At 36.5% G+C, this 21,405-nt stretch overlaps 1 protein-coding gene across 3 annotated transcripts in view; it reads left to right on the top strand.

The window, feature by feature from the left end:
• REDIC1 (regulator of DNA class I crossover intermediates 1) overlaps positions 1-21,405 on the top strand; it is a 173,993-nt gene that overhangs the window by 70,311 nt on the left and 82,277 nt on the right. For 2 of the 3 annotated variants that reach the window (XM_077170525.1, XM_077170528.1), the window contains exon 2: positions 10,509-10,548. The exons of the other annotated variant lie outside the window; for it this stretch is intronic. In XM_077170525.1, coding sequence (XP_077026640.1) covers positions 10,509-10,548 — 40 coding nt within the window. The remainder of the gene's footprint in view (positions 1-10,508; positions 10,549-21,405) is intronic. 3 annotated transcript variants of the gene reach the window in all.

The following is a 21,405-nucleotide window of genomic DNA, read 5'->3' on the forward strand; positions in this document are numbered from 1 at the left end:
AAAGGCAATAAATTTCAAACACATTGCAACAATTGGTTGTAGAACAGATTTCAGAGTTTGGTATGGGTTGCAATTCCACAATTTTAGGTTTTTACTTCTAGCTGCTCTAAGATCCCGGAGACTAGAAGAAATATCAATATAATGATTCAGCAATCCTACTTATTTGTTAAACCCTACCTTCTCTGTATAACTTCACCATCACCCTTGATCTTTTTCCCATTTTTAAGAATATTTGGGCTATACCCATTCTAATTTTTTCATGTTGGAAGAGGCTGTAGATAATATGGGATGGAAGATGGAACTAATTGATGTTATGGAGAGGCTGACCCCTCTGCATTTCAGGTCTTATCTGGTCTAGGGTCCCATCTGGAGATTGTAGGTTTCTCTGCCCTTTGTTTTTTCAACCTTTCAAATTCTTCTCTGTGGTTGACTAATTTCTTCTTAAATCCTTCATCGCTTGTGGTATCTTTCCTCAACTTGTTGATTTGATTTTTGAATTGATTGAGCATGTTTGTTTGAACATTAATTAGTTGTTTCAACACCTGTATCTTATTTGAAGCTTAATTTGTTCCTTTGGGCATATCTTTATTTTTGCTAGAGTGACTTGTAATTTTTTGTTGGTGTCTCTGTATATGATTTTCTTTATTACTTTATTTTGGATGCTGTTTTCAGTGTTTTACCTAGGGTTTTCTTGTTAGTTGCCTTTGTTCTCTACCTGTTCTTTGGCATTCAGTTCAGCTTATTCTCAACCTTTAATATAGCTTCTATTTAGCTGATCAGATGTGCTCCGCTCCTGTTTTTCTAGTTCTCACCCTGCTTAAATGGAGCCTTTTTTTTTTTTTTTTTTTTTTTTTTTTTGAGGAGGGTCTCCCCAGATATGATCCATCTGAATCAGGTTTTCCAAGACAGGACAGGCCCAGGTCTCAGGAGGATATAATCATTATCAGGTTTCCCTGAGGATCAGACTCAGCAGGTTGTCAGAGATTCCTGTAAAATCTTTAGTTTCTGTGGTTTTCATAGCCTTCCCAGAAGGTGGTGCTTCTCAGCTCACAGCACCCTGAAATTATAAAGTGCGTTTAATTCTCAGCCAACCCTGTCCCTGCCAGGGCTGTGATTGAAACAGAGGCTGAGGTAGATGATGAGCTTAGAACTTAGGACTGACAATTGAAAACACCTGAGACTTTCTCTGATGTCTACTTAGAATAGTTTAAAAAAAGAACAAGAAGAAAACAAAAAGAAATCCCTTTTCATTGCCAGTCCCCAGACCCCAAGAATCGCCTGTCACGAGCAGTTGTTGGTAGATGGTGGGTGCTGTGCCTCTGTGTGGCCCTTTTCTTGTGGGATAGCCCTTTTCCAATTTTCTGAGTTCAGCCAACTCTAAAAGTCTCATGTTTTTTTTTTTTTCCATCAGCCCCTCCACTTCTCTGCCCGGAGAGATAGCAGGATTCCTTTTCTGATTGCTCTCGGGTTATCTGTGCATGGAACTTGTATCCAGCAGTCCACATTTGTTCATTCAAACTGCAGTTGGAGCTGGGCTGAGCAGCCCTCCCTTACTTCCAACACAGATGGCTTCTTTTTTCCATGAAAAGTATCCTACTGTGCCAGTGTGGGAGGGTTGCCAGCCTCTGGAGTTTGGGGCCTTTACTTACAGTTTGGTGCCCTGATCTTCCACTGGTGAGATGTCTTGAAAGGATGTATGTCCCCTAGAAAAGCCATGTTTAAATCCTAATCCCATTTTGTAAAGGCAGCTGTTTCTTCTAATCCCTATTCAGTATTGTATGTTTGAATCTGTAGTTAGATCATCTCCCTGGAGATGTGATTTTATCAAGAGTGGTTGTTAAACTGGATTAGATTGAGGTATGTCTCCACCCATTTGGGTAGGTCTGGATTAGTTTCTGGAGTCCTATAAAAGAGGAAACATTTTGGAGAATGAGAGATTCGGAGAGAGCAGAGCAGAACGATATAGCTACAAGAAGCAGATTCCACCAGCCAGTGACCTTTGAAGATGAAGAAGGAAATTACCTCCCGGGGAGCTTCATGAAGCAGGAAGCCAGGAAAAGAAGCTAGCAGATGACGCCGTGTTCCCTTCCAGATGAGAGAGGAACCCTGACTGTGTTCACCATGTGCCTTTCCAGATGAGAGAGAAACTCTTACTATGTTTGCCATGTGCCCTTCCACTTAAGAGAGAAACCGTAAACTTCATCACCCTTCTTGATCCAAGGTATCTTTCCCCGGATGCCTTAGATTGGACATTTCTATAGACTTCTTTTAATTGGGACATTTTCTTGGCCTTAGAACTGTGAACTAGCAACTTATTGAATTCCTCTTTCTAAAAGTCATTCCGTTTCTGGTATATAGCATTCCAGCAGCTAGCAAACTAGAATAACCAGTTCCATACTGTTATATGAAATGTGTCCTTTCACTGTTGCCCTCCATATAGTTGTTCAGATAGTTCCTGCCTATTTATTAGCTGCTCCAGAGGGCAGAACCTTTCTATGCTGCCATCTTGCCCCACCCTCTTGTTTTGATATTTTTTAAATCATGGAAAATAATCTAATCTCTAAAGTCCTCTCCCAGCCTTAACCTTTTAGGAGTCAGTGAAATGTGATTTTTCTCCTTTTCTTTTGTAAAGTTTGAATGCTAGCAGTTCACTGTTAATGTTGTGTGGGACAGAAGAGATGGAATTCTTTTCTTTTTTTTTTTTTTTTTTTTAATTAATTAAAAAAAGAATTAACAAAACAATTAGAAATCATTCCAATCTACATGTACAATCAGTAATTCTTAATAACATCACATAGTTGCATATTCATCATTTCTTAGTACATTTGCATCGATTTAGAAAAAGAAATAAAAAGACAACAGAATAAGAATTAAAACAATAATAGAAAGAAAAAAAACAAAAAAAACAAAAACAAAAAACCTATACCTCACATGCAGCTTCATTCAGTGTTTTAACATAATTGCATTACAATTGGGTAGTATTGTGCTGTCCATTTCTGAGTTTTTATATCCAGTCCCGTTGTACAGTCTGTATCCCTTCATCTCCAATTATCCCTTCTCTTTTTTTTTTTTTTTTAATTAACGGAAAAAAAGAAATTAACCCAACATTTAGAGATCATACCATTCTACACATGCAATCATTAATTCTTAACATCATCACATAGATGCATGATCATCATTTCTTAGTACATTTGCATTGGTTTAGAAGAACTAGCAACATAACCGAAAAAGATATAGAATGTTAATATAGAGAAAAAAATAAAAGTATTAATAGTAAAATCAAAACAAAACAACACAAAACAAAAACCTATAGCTCAGATGCAGCTTCATTCAGTGTTTTAACATGATTACTTTACAATTAGGTATTATTGTGCTGTCCATTTTTGAGTTTTTGTATCTAGTCCTGTTGCACAGTCTGTATCCCTTCAGCTTCAATTACCCATTGTCTTACCCTGTTTCTAACTCCTGCTGACCTCTGTTACCAATGACATATTTCAAGTTTATTCTCGAATGTCCGTTCACATCAGTGGGACCATACAGTATTTGTCCTTTAGTTTTTGGCTGGATTCACTCAGCATAATATTCTCTAGGTCCATCCATGTTATTACATGGTTCATAAGTTTATCTTGTCTTAAAGCTGCATAATATTCCATCGTATGTATATACCACAGTTTGTTTAGCCACTCTTCTGTTGATGGAGATTTTGGCTGTTTCCATCTCTTTGCAATTGTAAATAACGCTGCTATAAACATTGGTGTGCAAATGTCCGTTTGTGTCTTTGCCCTTAAGTCCTTTGAGTAGATACCTAGCAATGGTATTGCTGGGTCGTATGGCAGTTCTATATTCAGCTTTTTGAGGAACCGCCAAACTGCCTTCCACAGTGGTTGCACCCTTTGACATTCCCACCAACAGTGGATAAGTGTGCCTCTTTCTCCGCATCCTCTCCAGCACTTGTCATTTTCTGTTTTGTTGATAATGGCCATTCTGGTGGGTGTGAGATGATATCTCATTGTGGTTTTGATTTGCATTTCTCTAATGGCCAGGGACATTGAGCATCTCTTCATGTGCCTCTTGGCCATCCGTATTTCCTCTTCTGAGAGGTGTCTGTTCAAGTCTTTTTCCCATTTTGTAATTGGGTTGGCTGTCTTTTTGTTGTTGAGATGAACAATCTCTTTATAAATTCTGGATACTAGACCTTTATCTGATATGTCATTTCCAAATATTGTCTCCCATTGTGAAGGCTGTCTTTCTACTTTCTTGATGAAGTTCTTTGATGCACAAAAGTGTTTAATTTTGAGGAGTTCCCATTTATTTATTTCCTTCTTCAGTGCTCTTGCTTTAGGTTTAAGGTCCATAAAACCGCCTCCAGTTGTAAGATCCATAAGATATCTCCCAACATTTTCCTCTAACTGTTTTATGGTCTTAGACCTAATGTTTAGATCTTTGATCCATTTTGAGTTAACTTTTGTATAGGGTGTGAGAGATGGGTCTTCTTTCATTCTTTTGCATATGGATATCCAGTTCTCTAGGCACCATTTATTGAAGAGACTGCTCTGTCCCAGGTGAGTTGGCTTGACTGCCTTATCAAAGATCAAATGTCCATAGATGAGAGGGTCTATATCTGAGCACTCTATTCGATTCCATTGGTCGATATATCTATCTTTATGCCAATACCATGCTGTTTTGACCACTGTGGCTTCATAATATGCCTTAAAGTCAGGCAGCGCGAGACCTCCAGCTTCGTTTTTTTTCCTCAAGATGTTTTTAGCAATTCGGGGCACCCTGCCCTTCCAGATAAATTTGCTTATTGGTTTTTCTATTTCTGAAAAATAAGTTGTTGGGATTTTGATTGGTATTGCATTGAATCTGTAAATCAATTTAGGTAGGATTGACATCTTCACTATATTTAGTCTTCCAATCCATGAACACGGTATGCCCTTCCATCTATTTAGGTCTTCTGTGATTTCTTTTAGCAGTTTTTTGTAGTTTTCTTTATATAGGTTTTTTGTCTCTTTAGTTAAATTTATTCCTAGGTATTTTATTCTTTTAGTTGCAATTGTAAATAGGATTCGTTTCTTGATTTCCCCCTCAGCTTGTTCATTACTAGTGTATAGAAATGCTACAGATTTTTGAATGTTGATCTTGTAACCTGCTACTTTGCTGTACTCATTTATTAGCTCTAGTAGTTTTGTTGTGGATTTTTCCGGGTTTTCGACGTATAGTATCATATCGTCTGCAAACAGTGATAGTTTTACTTCTTCCTTTCCAATTTTGATGCCTTGTATTTCTTTTTCTTGTCTAATTGCTCTGGCTAGAACCTCCAACACAATGTTGAATAATAGTGGTGATAGTGGACATCCTTTTCTTGTTCCTGATCTTAGGGGGAAAGTTTTCAATTTTTCCCCATTGAGGATGATATTAGCTGTGGGTTTTTCATATATTCCCTCTATCATTTTAAGGAAGTTCCCTTGTATTCCTATCTTTTGAAGTGTTTTCAACAGGAAAGGATGTTGAATCTTGTCGAATGCCTTCTCTGCATCAATTGAGATGATCATGTGATTTTTCTGCTTTGATTTGTTGATATGGTGTATTACATTAATTGATTTTCTTATGTTGAACCATCCTTGCATACCTGGGATGAATCCTACTTGGTCATGATGTATAATTCTTTTAATGTGTTGTTGGATACGATTTGCTAGAATTTTATTGAGGATTTTTGCATCTGTATTCATTAGAGAGATTGGTCTGTAGTTTTCTTTTTTTGTAATATCTTTGCCTGGTTTTGGTATGAGGGTGATGTTGGCTTCATAGAATGAATTAGGTAGTTTTCCCTCCACTTTGATTTTTTTGAAGAGTTTGAAGAGAATTGGTACTAATTCTTTCTGGAACGTTTGGTAGAATTCACATGTGAAGCCATCTGGTCCTGGACTTTTCTTTTTAGGAAGCTTTTGAATGACTAATTCAATCTCTTTACTTGTGATTGGTTTGTTGAGGTCATCTATGTCTTCTTGAGTCAAAGTTGGTTGTTCATGTCTTTCCAGGAACCCGTCCATTTCCTCTAAATTGTTGTATTTATTAGCGTAAAGTTGTTCATAGTATCCTGTTATTACCTCCTTTATTTCTGTGAGGTCAGTAGTTATGTCTCCTCTTCCATTTCTGATCTTATTTATTTGCATCCTCTCTCTTCTTCTTTTTGTCAATCTTGCTAAGGGCCCATCAATCTTATTGATTTTCTCATAGAACCAACTTCTGGCCTTATTGATTTTCTCTATTGTTTTCATGTTTTCAATTTCATTTATTTGTGCTCTAATCTTTGTTATTTCTTTCCTTTTGCTTGCTTTGGGGTTAGCTTGCTGTTCTTTCTCCAGTTCTTCCAAATGGATAGTTAATTCCTGAATTTTTGCCTTTTCTTCTTTTCTGATATAGGCATTTAGAGCAATAAATTTCCCTCTTAGCACTGCCTTTGCTGCGTCCCATAAGTTTTGATATGTTGTGTTTTCATTTTCATTCGCCTCGAGGTATTTGCTAATTTCCCTTGCAATTTCTTCTTTGACCCAGTCGTTGTTTAGGAGTGTGTTGTTGAGCCTCCACGTATTTGTGAATTTTCTGGCACTCTGCCTATTATTGATTTCCAACATCATTCCTTTATGGTCCGAGAAAGTGTTGTGTAAGATTTCAATCTTTTTAAATTTGTTAAGACTTGCTTTGTGACCCAGCATATGGTCTATCTTTGAGAATGATCCATGAGCACTTGAGAAAAAGGTGTATCCTGCTGTTGTGGGATGTAATGTCCTATAAATGTCTATTAAGTCTAGTTCATTTATAGTAATATTCAGATTCTCTATTTCTTTGTTGATCCTCTGTCTAGATGTTCTGTCCCTTGATGAGAGTGGTGAGTTGAAGTCTCCAACTATTATGGTATATGAGTCTATTTCCCTTTTCAGTGTTTGCAGTATATTCCTCACGTATTTTGGGGCATTCTGATTCGGTGCGTAAATATTTATGATTGTTATGTCTTCTTGTTTAACTGTTCCTTTTATTAGTATATAGTGTCCTTCTTTGTCTCTTTTAACTGTTTTACATTTGAAGTCTAATTTGTTGGATATTAGTATAGCCACTCCTGCTCTTTTCTGGTTGTTATTTGCATGAAATATCTTTTCCCAACCTTTCACTTTCAACCTATGTTTATCTTTGGGTCTAAGATGTGTTTCCTGTAGACAGCATATAGAAGGATCCTGTTTTTTAATCCATTCTGCCAATCTATGTCTTTTGATTGGGAAATTCAGTCCATTGACATTTAGTGTTATTACTGTTTGGATAATATTTTCCTCTACCATTTTGCCTTTTGTATTATATATATCATATCTGATTTTCCTTCTTTCTACACTCTTTTCCATATCTCTCTCTTCTGTCTTTTTGTATCTGACTCTAGTGCTCCCTTTAGTATTTCTTGCAGAGCTGGTCTCTTGGTCACAAATTCTTTCAGTGACTTTTTGTCTGAGAATGTTTTAATTTCTCCCTCATTTTTGAAGGATAATTTTGCTGGATATAGGAGTCTTGGTTGGCAGTTTTTCTCTTTTAGTATTTTAAATATATCATCCCACTGTCTTCTAGCTTCCATGGTTTCTGCTGAGAAATCTACACAAAGTCTTATTGGGTTTCTCTTGTATGTAATGGATTGTTTTTCTCTTGCTGCTTTCAAGATCTTCTCTTTCTTTTTGACCTCTGACATTCTAACTAGTAAGTGTCTTGGAGAACGCCTATTTGGGTCTAATCTCTTTGGGGTGCGCTGCACTTCTTGGATCTGTAATTTTAGGTCTTTCATAAGAGTTGGGAAATTTTCAGTGATAATTTCTTCCATTAGTTTTTCTCCTCCTTTTCCCTTCTCTTCTCCTTCTGGGACACCCACAACACGTATATTTGTGCGGTTCATATTGTCCTTGAGTTCCCTGATACCCTGTTCAAATTTTTCCATTCTTTTCCCTATAGTTTCTGTTTCTTTTTGGAATTCAGATGTTCCATCCTCCAAATCACTAATTCTATCTTCTGTCTCTTTAAATCTATCATTGTAGCTATCCATTATTTTTTCTATGTTTGCTACTTTATCCTTCACTTCCATAAGTTCTGCGATTTGTTTTTTCAGTTTTTCTATTTCTTCTTTATGTTCAGCCCATGTCCTCTTCATGTCCTCCCTCAATTTATCGATTTCATTTTTGAAGAGGTTTTCCATTTCTGTTCGTATATTCAGCATTAGTTGTCTCAGCTCTTGTGACTCATTTGAGCTATTGGTTTGTTCCTTTGACTGAGCCATATTCTCAATCTTTTGAGCGTGGACAGTTATCTTCTGCTGCTGGCGTCTGGGCATTTATTCAGATTTCTCTTGGTGTTGGACCCAGCAAGGTTGTAATATTTTTCTGTGAAATCTCTGGGTTCTGTTTTTCTTATCCTGCCCAGTAGGTGGCGCTCGTGGCACCCGTTTGTCTGCGGGTCCCACCAGTAAAAGGTGCTGTGGGACCTTAAACTTTGGAAAACTCTCGCCGTCCTGGGGGTTCGCTAGCCGAAACGGCTTGAGCCGGCCCGGGCTCCGAACGCAGGGAGGGTTGCTGGTCGCCTCAGCCAGGGAAAGAGCCCATCCGAATTTCCTAGTCGGCCCTGGGCAACAAGCGTGGCGGGAGGGCGCCAGCGGCAGCGGCCCGCCCAAGAGAGTGCACGTTCCCCGGGAGTCACGGGTTTGGAAGGGGCCTCCCCCACCCGTCACCGTTCTCCGCGGCCTGGGGGTTTCCGATCCAATTCTCTCAGTTGGTCCGGGGGCTGCGCGTGGTGTGGGCGCCAGCCGTCTTTGTTTCAGGGGACCGCCTCTCCAATTCTCCCAGCCGGCCCGGGAAGGGGGAAGGGAGTAACTCCGGCCGCTTGCCACCCCGCCCGGTAAGGCCCGCGCGCCTCGGCGATCTCACCCGAGCTGCTTCTCTCAGCCAGCCAGCCGTTCCAGGATGGGGTACGCTGTCTTTTTTATCTCTGTTGTGGCTTTGGGCGCTTTCTGTATCGTTTCTACTCCCCTAGTAGGTGTCCTGGAGAAGAAACTAAGATCCGCGCGTCTTACTAAGCCGCCATCTTCCAGGAAGTCCCGGAATTCTTTTCTTAATGAATTTAAAATGGTCCATTAAAGTACAGATATTCAAAAATATCTTAAAGAACAAATTCAAATAGTGGCAAAATCTGGGGATATTTAATAGTTGTCATGAATAGTTTATGAAACTACTGGCAAAAATGAATGGTTTTGTATATGTTGAGTTACAAATATGTTACAAAACTTACTTGGAGTTGCTTTAACACAGTGGTTTAAAAAACTCAAAACAGGGCAGGCCATGGTGGCTCACCAGGCAGAGTTCTTGCCTGCCATGCTGGAGACCTGGGTTCGATACCCAGTGCCTGCCCATGCAAAACAACAACAACAACAACAAAACAAACAAACAAGCAAAAAAAAAAAAAAACCCTCCAAAACCAGACCTCCAGGATTTGAATTCTGGCTCTACCACTTATTAGCATTGTGACCCTGGGCAAGTCAGATACCTCTCTGTGCCTTAGTTTCTTCATCAGTAAAATGGGTTTAAAAACAAAACTTACCTTGTAAAATTACTCTGGAGAATAATCAAGTTCACAGGAATAGGGGTAAATGTTATGGTAGTCATTATTATTGACAATTATTTTAAGTTATGATTATATAATCTGATAAAGCTAAGATATATTTTGCTGTTTTATTATTCTTGTGAAAATTTTGAATTTTTGATACCATAGTTTCATGCATATTTTGAAAATATATTGTACATATCTTCTTATATTGTCCTGAGTGTTTAACTGCATTCTACTATTATTAGCAGATCAATTATTTTGTAACCATTAAATACTGCTTATCATTGTAATTAGATGCTATTTTTGACACCGGGATCATTGCTATGAAGCCCAACCCTAATGGCTAAATTTTTTAAAAGAAGACATGAGTTTTCAAGTACACATAGCTGATATATTAATGTAACTGAAGTTACTCTAATAATAAACTTGACATTTGCTGAAAATCTAAGCAAATTTCTGTTTCTCCTTATTTCTATTTAATTTCAGTATAATGTTGGAATACAAAGAAGGGCAAAGAAAATAAGTGTTGGCCAAGAATATTACGTCAGATGAGACTCTTTCAGTCACTTCCTTTCCAGATGCATTAAGTTGGCTTCCCCATCTTGAATTTATAATTCACATTTATTTTATGCTTAATCATTTATCAAAGGTATAGGTTATTTTTATTAGATCTTGAATTTCCTGTCAAAGAACATTTTATAAAGTGTCATATTTATGAATACTATGAGAATATTTCCATAGTAGTTTTTCAGAAAATGATGCAATGATTGCTGCACTTTTAGATTTTATTTCCAGGTCTTTAATTCAGTTAAAATGGCAATTGTTTCAGGAACCCTTTCTTTAATCATTATAATTTTCAATCCTGTTTCCTTTTTCAGGACTAGGGTTCTAATCAAGCAGGAAAGAAGAAAGCAGAAGGTAAAGAAAAAATATTTTTTATTTGTATTCAACTGAGAGAATAGTCATGTACTGAAGCATTTTTTCCCAAGAGTAATAAATTCACTTATGTGAGATTGAAGGACCATCTTCCTTTAGTCTTCTCTTTGTTGATACCTTGATTTTCCTCAGGCAGTGACTTAAGAGGCATGTTGATTCTTGCTGTTTTTCTGTTTCCGAAATATATTCCAAATTCGACCACTTCTCATCTCCTGTACTATTAGGGTCCTAATTCAAATCCTCATCTTTGTTTTTTTTCATTTTTAAACCGTTTTATTTACACATCATACGATCCAACTTAAGTATGTATATATGCCTTCACCACCATAATCTATCTGAAGACATTACCTTTTCCTCCACAAAGAATCCATACCCCTCCCCCATGTCCCCCACCTGCTGACGTATAGTTTTGGCATAATGCCTTTTTTACATTCAATGGAAGCATATTACATTGTTATTGTTGACTATAGACCCTAGCTTGCATTGATTGTACATTTTCCTGTATACCATCTATTTTTTAACACCCTGTAATGCTGATATTCATTTGTTCTCCCTCATGCAAAAACGTTTTTTTATTTGTACATTGAATCACTATCATTGTGCACTTTAAGCATTCCTAAATTATGCTGTCTCAGTCTTTATCCTCTATCTTTCCTTTTGGTTTCATACATATCCCCAGCCCTTCTCCCTCAATCATCCTTGCATCCAGCTTCATTCAGTGTACTTATATTATTATACTACAATCAGGTAGTACTGTGCTATGCATTTCTGAATTTTTATAATCAGTCCTGTTGCACAATTTGTGTTCATTCAGCACCATTTGCCCAGCCTGTACCCCATTTCTATCTCCTGATAATCTGTGTTCTTTTTTTTTTTAGTAATTAAGAAATTTTTGTAAAATGCAAAAAAACACCAAACGCAAACATTTGTAATTTTTGATCATTCCTTTCTACATATATAATCAGTAAGTCACAATATCATCACATAGTTGCATATTTATCATCATGATCATTTCTCGGAACATTTGCATCTATTTAGAAAAAGAAATAAAAAGAAAACAGAAAAAGATTCATATGTACCATACCCCACCCCTCCCCCTCACCGATCACCAGCATTTCACTCTAAATTTATTTTAGCATTTGTTCCCCCTATTTTTCATCTTTATTCCATATGTTTTATTTGTCTGTTGAGAAGGTAGATAAAAGGAGAATCAGACACAAGGTTTTCACAATCACACAGTCACATTTTGAAACCTATATCATTATACAGTCATCTTCAAGAAACATGGCTACTGGAACACAGCTTCACATTTTCAGGCAGTTCCCACCAGCCTCTCCACTACATCTTGACTAACAAGGTGATATCTATTCAATGTGTAAGAATAATCTCCAGGATAACCTCTAGACTCTGTTTGGAATCTCTCAGCCATTGACACTTACTTTGTCTCATTTCACTCTTCCCCCTTTTGGTCGAGAAGGTTTTCTCAATCCCTTGATACTGAGTTTCAGCTCATTCCGGGATTTCTGTCCCAACTTGCCAGGAAGGTCCACACCCCTGGGAGTCATGTCCCATGTAGATAGAGGAAGGGTGGTGAATTTGCTTGTTGTGTTGGCTGGAGAAAATCCTCATCTTTTGACTATATTTCTGTTATGGCCTAATGTGAAAGCAACTATTGCACATGCTCTTTGAGATATGTATAAAATTGTTTGAGTCATTGTAAGTAGCAATTAGAGAAAGAGAGAGAAGAAGAGGGGAGGAATAAGAGGAAAGGATGCAAAGTAACCAAATTCCATTAGCAGTAAAAAGTTAAACAAATTGTGGCATATCCAAATAATGATATAGCAGTGAAAATGTATCAGCTACATATAATTAATTTGAATGAGTCTCAAAAATGTATTGAGCAAAAGAAGTAACTCAGAAGAGCAAAAACAGTAAGATTCCATTTATCTAAAATTCCAAAATAGAAAAAATAACCCATTGTACACTGATTAAGGATATATCCTAATGTACTAAAATTATAAAGAAAAGCAGGGGAATGATTATTGTGAAAGACAAAGTTGTTAATTCTATGAAATGATGCCTCATTGCTGACTGTCTTCATTCAAACTTTCTTCTTTAGTGACAAGCTTTTCCAGGTATTTTTTTTCCATTTTTCAATTGGGTTGTTTGTCATTTTCTTACCATTTCCGCAGAAGTTTTGTTCCCTTATAGTCAGTTCTTCATAGAGCAGCTGTAATGATCTTTCAAAAGGACGAATAATAGCTTATCATTCCCCTGCTTAAAAACCTCAATTACTTCACAATGCTTTTAGAATAAACCTCAGTGTAACCATAGCCTGCAAGGACCTGAAGGATCTGTGTTCTGCCTGCTTCTCTGATCTTATTTCTTACTGTTCACTCCATTGTTCATTGTATTTTAGCTACCCTGACCTTTTTCCTGCCACTCTTGTGCCCTCTTTTTGGAGTACTCTCCCTCAAGATATTTGCATGGCTAGTTTATCTACATTTGGGTTTCAGATTTTGTATATCCTTAGATTGGCTGTCTCTTATTACTGCATTTAAATAGCTTCCTACCTTCCAGCATTCTCTATCCCATACCCTCTTTTATTTATCACTTCTTTCAAAATATGGTATTTTCTTGTTAATTTATTTATTTATACCCCTTCTCCCCCAATCAAAATATAAGCTTCATGAGAATAGAGATTTCATCAGATTTCACACTATGCCTGGAAATGTGTCTACTAATAACCTAGGCTTAATAAATATTTTTAGAAGTTATGAATGTAGTCTGTTCCCAGACTTCTTCTCTTTAGATTGTCTCACTCTATTTGTATTATTGTTTTGAACATTTATGAGAAAGAGAAAGATCTCCATGGTTCCTTCTCCAGATGCTGACCTCTACTCATATCACTTTCCTACTTTTTGAATAAACTATTTCACATTCTCCCTTGTGTCCCCAAACCTCTATCCCCTAAATCCTATTCTCTATATCCATCATACTCACAGCATGATCTACTCTCATATTTCAGAGAAAATAGAAGCCGTCAACTGAGAATTATCTCAGATTCCTACTACTAGTTCTGAAAATCATCTAACTTGTTTATCCATCTTTTCTTTCTCTTCTGTAACTATATGCGTACTTTCTTCTTTCTGTCAAATGAAGGTCTCTCTCTTTGATCTAAATTTGGTCTACTTCTGCTTTCACAGGGACCTCACTGCATTATTTATTTCTTCTCTTTCTTAAATATTCAACCACTGTCTGTCTACTGTAGGCTTCCCCTTGATAGGCATACTCAGTTCTTCCCTATTAAAAAAAAAAGCGCTTTTTGGATCCTTTCCTTTTCATTCTTCCCATTTAAATCTCAGTCTACTCATCTGATAGCTGGTGTCAACAATGAACTTCATTTTGTTCAATCCAGAGGACATTTTTCAATCCGATTTACTTTGATATATTACCATCTCCAACATAGTTTGCCATTTCTTTCATCTTAAAATGAACTTTTCCCTTGTTTTCTTTCACATGTTCTCCAGATTTATTCCGATTTCTCTGGCTAGTCTTTCTTAATGGGCTATTTTTAAGTTAAAATTTGATTTTTTATTTTCTGGAAGTTTTCATATTATCTTCTGATTATTTCTACTAAATGAAACTTGAACAAAAAAATTGAGTCTTGCCTTGACAGGTAAGTCAATTAGTCTCATAACTTTGTTCTTTCTAGGAAAAAAGAAAGTAGAGGCTATTGCTGCTAGACCATGAGGGACCAACCTCTTCAGAAATGTCCCTAGAGTAAAGGCTTACTCCCTTTGCAGATAGTCTTTATACTACTTCTTCCTTTTTCCTGAAACTTTATATTTCTACCCTCTTTGGGTAATTCTGACTCATCAAGCTATCTTAGAAATCATTTCCTGAGGAACCTCCCCCATCCTATCCTCCCTTATCTTCCCTTTCCTCCCTCCAGCCATAGTTTAGGGATCTTTTATGAGGATCCTGTCATAGTTCAGTTGCAATTATTTCTTTCATTATCTGCTACACTATGGTCTTATAAATCACGGATATTCTTCACATGGTACAGTCCCTTAAAAAAATTACATTTTCTTAATTTCAAGACACCATCAATCTACCCTTGCCGTAATCATTTTTCCAAAGGGAAATATTTACATCTTGAAGCTCCTTTTATTTTATTGTGATAGTGCAATCTTTTATAAGACATTATAGTTGAATTTGGGGTTACAAATTACTTGACTAAAATATGGAAAAAAAACCCACAAATGATACTTTTTATCTCTGGCTAATTATTTTAAAACTTTTTTATATTGTATAGTATAGCATATATACAAAGCAAAGAAATAAAAAAGCAATAGTTTTCAAAGCACTCTTCAACAAGTGATTATAGGACAGATTCCAGAGTTTGTCATGGGCTTCCATATAGTCTCTCATATTTTCCCTTCTAGCTACTCCATAATATAGGAGGCTAGAGGGCTTAAATACTTTTTTAACATCACAATCGACTTTTTTTCCTTCTTTTTTTTTGTGAAAAATAACATATATAGAAAAAAACTATAAATTTCCAAGCACAGCACTACAATTAGTTGTAGAACGTATTTCAGAGTTTGGCATGTGTTACAATTTCACAATTTTAGATTTTTATTTCTAGGTACTCTAAAATACTGGAGACTGAAAGAGAGATCAATTTAATGATTCAGCAGTCATATTCATTTGTTAAGTCCTCTCTTCTATGTATAATTCCCCATCATCATTGATCTTTCCATACCTCTCTTTAGGTTGTTTGGGCTATGGCAATTCTCAATTTTTGCTATGGGAAGTGTCTGTCACTAATATGGGGTAGGGAGATGAAACTATCTGATGTTCCGGAGAGATTGGGCAAGGTTTCAGGATTATCTGGACCAGGGACCCATCTGGAGGTTGTGGGTTTCTGGAAAGTTCTCTGGCTAATTTTTCATAAGAACAAGACATTTGCTTTTTTACTTTATAGCTGGCAAATCTCTTACATTCTCTTATAGTACAAATGATCAATTATAATGTATAATAATCTGAAATGTTAATGTGAAAGCTTTAGAGTCCTGGAATGTGATACTTCTTGTTGAATTAAAATTTTTTTGCCATCTTGGACTTTTCTCACTTTCGACATTTCACTTTTTTGGGGGGAGCGGGGGGTTCATGGTCTAGGACATTTCACTTTATAATCGCACTATCACGTTATATTATGAATTATTTAAGGGAAGAGAAGACATTTTTACAATTTGTGGTAGTGTCTAGTTATAGTAATTACTGAGTAAGAATTAAATAAATGCCCTTGAACTTGGTAAATTAAGGATATAATTTGATGAGGAAGAATAATTACAGTTCGAAGAGCCAGAAGAAAATATCAAATGACAAAATTATAATTATGTGAAAGTTTGGGTTATAAAACAAACATACATTGAGGAGTTGTGGAGGGATAACAAAGTAAATTAATTTGGTTACAGAGATAAACCACTTTAGTCTCATGTTTGTTTTTTTTCTTTTCCATATCTCAGATGACCTTTTTTTTTTTGTACACTGTATGGCAGGGGTCACATATCATTCTTTTTTTAAAAATTTTTAAAAATATTTATTAATTAAAAAATAAAATAAAACAACATACATAATCAGTAATTCACAATATCATCACTTAGTTGCATATTCATCATTTCTTAAAACATTTGCATTAATTCAGAAAAAGAAATAAAACGAACACAGGAAAGAAAAAAAAAAGATTATACCTACCATACCCCTTACCCCTTGCTTTCATTGATCACTAGCATTTAAACTAAATTTATTTTAGCATTTGTTCGCCCTATTATTAATTTTTATTCCGTATGTTCTACTCCTTTGTTGACAAGGTAGATAAAAGGAGCATCAGACACAAGGTTTTCACACTCACACAGTCACATTGTGACAGCTGTATCATTATTCAATCATCCTCAAGAAACATGGCTACTGGAACACAGCTCTACATTTTCAGGCAGTTCCCTCCAGCCTCTCCATTACATCTTGAATAACAAGATGATATTTACTTGATGCATAAGAATAACCTCCAGGGTAACCTCTCAACTCTGTTTGGAATCTCTCAGCCATTGACACTTTGTCTCATTTCCCTCTTCCCCCTTTTGGTTGAGAAGGTTTTCTCAATCCCTTGATGCTAAGTCTCAGCTCATTCTAGGGTTTTTCTCAGTCCCTTGATGCTGAGTCTCCGTTCATTCCAAGATCTCTGTCCCATGTTGCCAGGAAGGTCCACACCCCTGGGAGTCATGTCCCACGTAGAGAAGGGTAGGGTGGTGAGACTGCTCGTTGTGTTGGCTGGAGAGAGAGGCCACATCTGAGCAACAAAAGAGGCTCTCTTGGGGGTGACTCTTAGGCCTAAATTATAAGTAGATTTGACCTATCCTTTGTGGATTAAGTTTCATATGAACAAACACCAAGACTGGGGGCTCAGCCTATAGCTTTGGTTGTCCACACCGCTTGTGAGAATATCGAGAATTCAGCTTGGGGAAGTTGAATTTCTCCCCGTTCTCACCACTCCCCAAAGGGGGCTTTACAGATACTTTTCCACTCACTGATTGAATCACTCTGGGATTCATCAGGGCATCACTCTGGACAAACCAGCAAAATCTCATGTCCTACCTGAGATTCCAAGTACTGATGGCGTTCAATCAAACTGTCTACATAAGTTATATTAGAAAATGCACTAGTCAAAATATAAATTTTGTAACAAATAAAAATTTTTGCTTTAGTCTCACACAGAAGGTGACATTTTAAAATATTAATTACCATCTATTTTCAGTACCCTGCAATAATGACATTCCTTTGTTCTTCCTCATGCAAACACATTTTGAAAATTGTACCTTGTACATTTTACTATTATTATACACTCTAGGCATTCCTAGATTATACCATCTCAATATTTAACATCTATCTTTCTTTCTTATTTCATTTATGTCCCCAGCCCTCCTCCCTCTATCATTCTCACATGCAGCTTCATTCAGTGTTTTAACAATTATATTACAGTTAGGAAGTATTGTGCTGTCCATTTCTGAGTTTTTGTATCTAGTCCTGTTGCACAGACTGTATCCCTTCAGCTCCAATTACCCAATATCTTACCCTATTTCTATCTCCTGATGGTCTCTGTTACCAATGACATATTCCAAGTTTATTCACTAATGTCAGTTCATATCAGTGAGACCATATAGTATTTGTCCTTTAGTTTTTGGCTAGTCTCACTCAGCATAATGTTCTCAAGGTCCATCCATGTTGTTACATACTTTATAAGTTTATTCTGTCTTAAAGCTGCATAATATTCCATCGTATGTATATACCACAGTTTGTTTAGCCACTCGTCTGTTGATGGAAATTTTGGCTGTTTCCATCTCCTTGCAATTGTAAATAATGCTGCTATAAACATTGGTGTGCAAATGTCTGTTTGTGTCTTTGCCCTTATGTCCTCTGAGTATATACCTAGCAGTGGTATTGCTGGGTCATATGGCAATTCTGTGTTCAGCTTTTTGAGGAACCACCAAACTGCCTTCCACAGTGGTTGCACCATTTGACATTCCCACCAACAGTGAATAAGTGTGCCTCTTTCTCCACATCCTCTCCAGCACTTGTCATTTTCTGTTTTGTTGATAATGGCCATTCTGGTGGGTGTGAGATGATATCTCATTGTGGTTTTGATTTCATTTCTCTAATGCTCAGGGACGTTGAGCATCTCTTCATGTGCCTTTTTGCCATTTGCATTTCCTCTTCTGAGAAGTGTCTGTTCAAGTCTTTTTCCCATTTTGTAATTGGGTTGGCTATCTTTTTGTTGTTGAGTTGAACAATCTCTTTATAAATTCTGGATACTAGACCTTTATCTGATATGTCATTTCCAAATACTGTCTCCCATTGTGTAGGCTGTGTTTTTACTTTCTTGATGAAGTTCTTTGATGCACAAAAAATGTTTAACTTTGAGGAGTTCCCATTTATTTATTTCTTTCTTCAGTGCTCTTGCTTTAGGTGTAAGGTCTATAAAACTGCCTCCAATTATAAGATTTATAAGATATTTCCCTACATTTTCCTCTAACTGTTTTATGGTCTTAGACCTGATGTTTAGATCTTTGCTCCATTTTGAGTTAACTTTTGTGTAGTGTGTGAGATACGGGTCCTCTTTCATTCTTTTGCATATGGATATCCAGTTCTCTAGGCACCATTTATTGAAGAGACTGTTCTGTCCCAGGTGAGTTGACTTGATTGCCTTATCGAAGATCAAATGTCCATAGATGAGAGGGTCTATATCTGAACACTCTATTTGATTCCATTGGTAAATATATCTATCTTTATGCCAGTACCATGCTGTTTTGACCACTGTGGCTTCATAATATGCCTTAGAGTCAGGTAGCGTGAGACCTCCAGCTTTGTGTTTTTTCCTCAAGATACTTTTAGCAATTTGGGGCACCCTGCCCTTCCAGATAAATTTGCTTATTGGTTTTTCTATTTCTGAAAAGTAAGTTGTTGGGATTTTGGTTGGTATTGCATTGAATCTGTAAATCAATTTAGGTAGAATTGACATCTTAACTATATTTAGTCTTCCAATCTATGAACACGGTATGCCAATTTAGGTAGAATTGACATCTTAACTATATTTAGTCTTCTAATCCATGAACACGGTATGCCCTTCCATCTATTTAGGTCTTCTGTGATTTCTTTTAACAGTTTCTTATAGTTTTCTTTGTATAGGTCTTTTGTCTCTTTAGTTAAATTTATTCCTAAGTATTTTATTCTTTTAGTTGCAATTGTAAATGGAATTCATTTCTTGATTTTCCCCTCAGATTGTTCATTATTAGTGTATAGAAACACTACAGATTTTTGAATGTTGATCTTGTAACCTGTCACTTTGCTGTACTTGTTTATTAGCTCTAGTAGTTTTGCTGTGGATTTTTCAGGATTTTCAACATATACTATCATATCATCTGCAAACAGTGATACTTTTACTTCTTCCTTTCCAATTTTGATGCCTTGTATTTCTTTTTCTTGTCTAATTGCTCTGGCTAGAACTTCCAACACAATGTTGAATAACAGTGGTGATAATGGACATCCTTGTCTTGTTCCTGATCTTAGGGGGAAAGTTTTCAGTTTTTCCCCATTGAGGACAATATTAGCTGTGGGTTTTTCATATATTCCCATTATCATTTTAAGGAAATTACCTTGTATTCCTATCCTTTGAAGTGTTTTCAACAGGAAAGGATGTTGAATTGTGTCAAATGCCGTCTCTGCATCAATTGAGATGATATTGTGATTTTTCTGCTTTGATTTGTTGATGTGGTGTATTGCATGAATTAATTTTCTTATGTTGAACCATCCTTGCATACCTGGGATGAATCATCCTTGGTCATGATGTATAATTCTTTAAAGTGTTGCTGGATTCAATTTGCTAGAATTTTATTGAGGATTTTTGCATCTATATTCATTAGAGGGATTGGTCTGTAGTTTTCTTTTTTTGTAATATCTTTACCTGGTTTTGGTATGAGGGTGATGTTGGCTTCATAGAATGAATTAGGTAGCTTTCCCTCCACTTCAATTTTTTGAAGAGTTTGAGCAGGGTTGGTACTAATTCTTTCTGGAATGTTTGGTAGAATTCACCTGTGAAGCCGTTTGGTCCTAGACTTTTCTTTTTGGGAAGCTTTTTAATGACTGATTCAATTTCTTTACTTGTGATTGGTTTGTTGAGGTCATCTATGTCTTCTTGAGTCAAAGTTGGTTGTTCATGCCTCTCTAGGAAGTTGTCCATTTCATCTACATTGTTGTATTTATTAGCATAAAGTTGTTCATAGTATCCTGTTATTACCTCCTTTATCTCTGTGAGGTCAGTGGTTATGTCTCCTCTTCCATTTCTGATCTTATTTATTTGCATCCTCTCTCTTCTTCTTTTTGTCAATCTTGCCAAGCGCCCATCAATCTTACTGATTTTCTCATAGAACCAACTTCTTGTTTTATTGATTTTCTCAATTGTTTTCATGTTCTCAATTTCATTTATTTCTGCTCTAATCTTTGTTATTTCCTTCCTTTTGCTTGCTTTGGGGTTAGTTTGCTGTTCTTTCTCCAGTTCTTCCAAGTGGACAGTTAATTCCTGTTATTTTGCCCTTTCTTCTTTTTTTGATATAGGCATTTAGGACAATAAATTTCCCTCTTAGCACTGCCTTTGCTGCATCCCATAAGTTTTGATATGTTGTGTTTTCATTTTCATTTGCCTCCAGATATTTACTGATTTCTCTTGTAATTTCTTCCTTGACCCACTGGTTGTTTAAGAGTGTGTTGTTGAGCCTCCACATATTTGTGAATTTTCTGGCCCTTTGCCTATTATTGATTTCCAACTTCATTCCCTTATGATCTGAGAAAGTGTTTTGTATGATTTCAGTCTTTTAAATTTGTTGAGACTTGCTTTGTGACCCACCATATGGTCTATATTTGAGAGTGATCCATGAGCACTTGAGAAAAAGGTGTATCCTGCTGTTGCAGGGTGTAATGTCTTATAAATGTCTGTTAAGTCTAGCTCATTTATAGTAATATTCAGATTCTCTATTTCTTTATTGATCCTCTGTCTAGATGTTCTGTCCATTGATGAGAGTGGGGAATTGAAGTCTCCAACTATTATGTTAGATGTGTCTATTTCCCTTTTCAGTGTTTGCAGTGTTTGCCTCATGTATATTGGGGCATTCTGGTTCGGTGCATAAATATTTATGATTGTTATGTCTTCATGTTGAATTTTCCCTTTTATTAGTACATAGTATCCTTCTTTGTCTCTTTTAAACTGTTTTACATTTGAAGTCT

Source organism: Tamandua tetradactyla, chromosome 7, assembly GCF_023851605.1.
Source record: "Tamandua tetradactyla isolate mTamTet1 chromosome 7, mTamTet1.pri, whole genome shotgun sequence".
NCBI classification, from domain to species: Eukaryota; Metazoa; Chordata; class Mammalia; order Pilosa; family Myrmecophagidae; genus Tamandua; species Tamandua tetradactyla.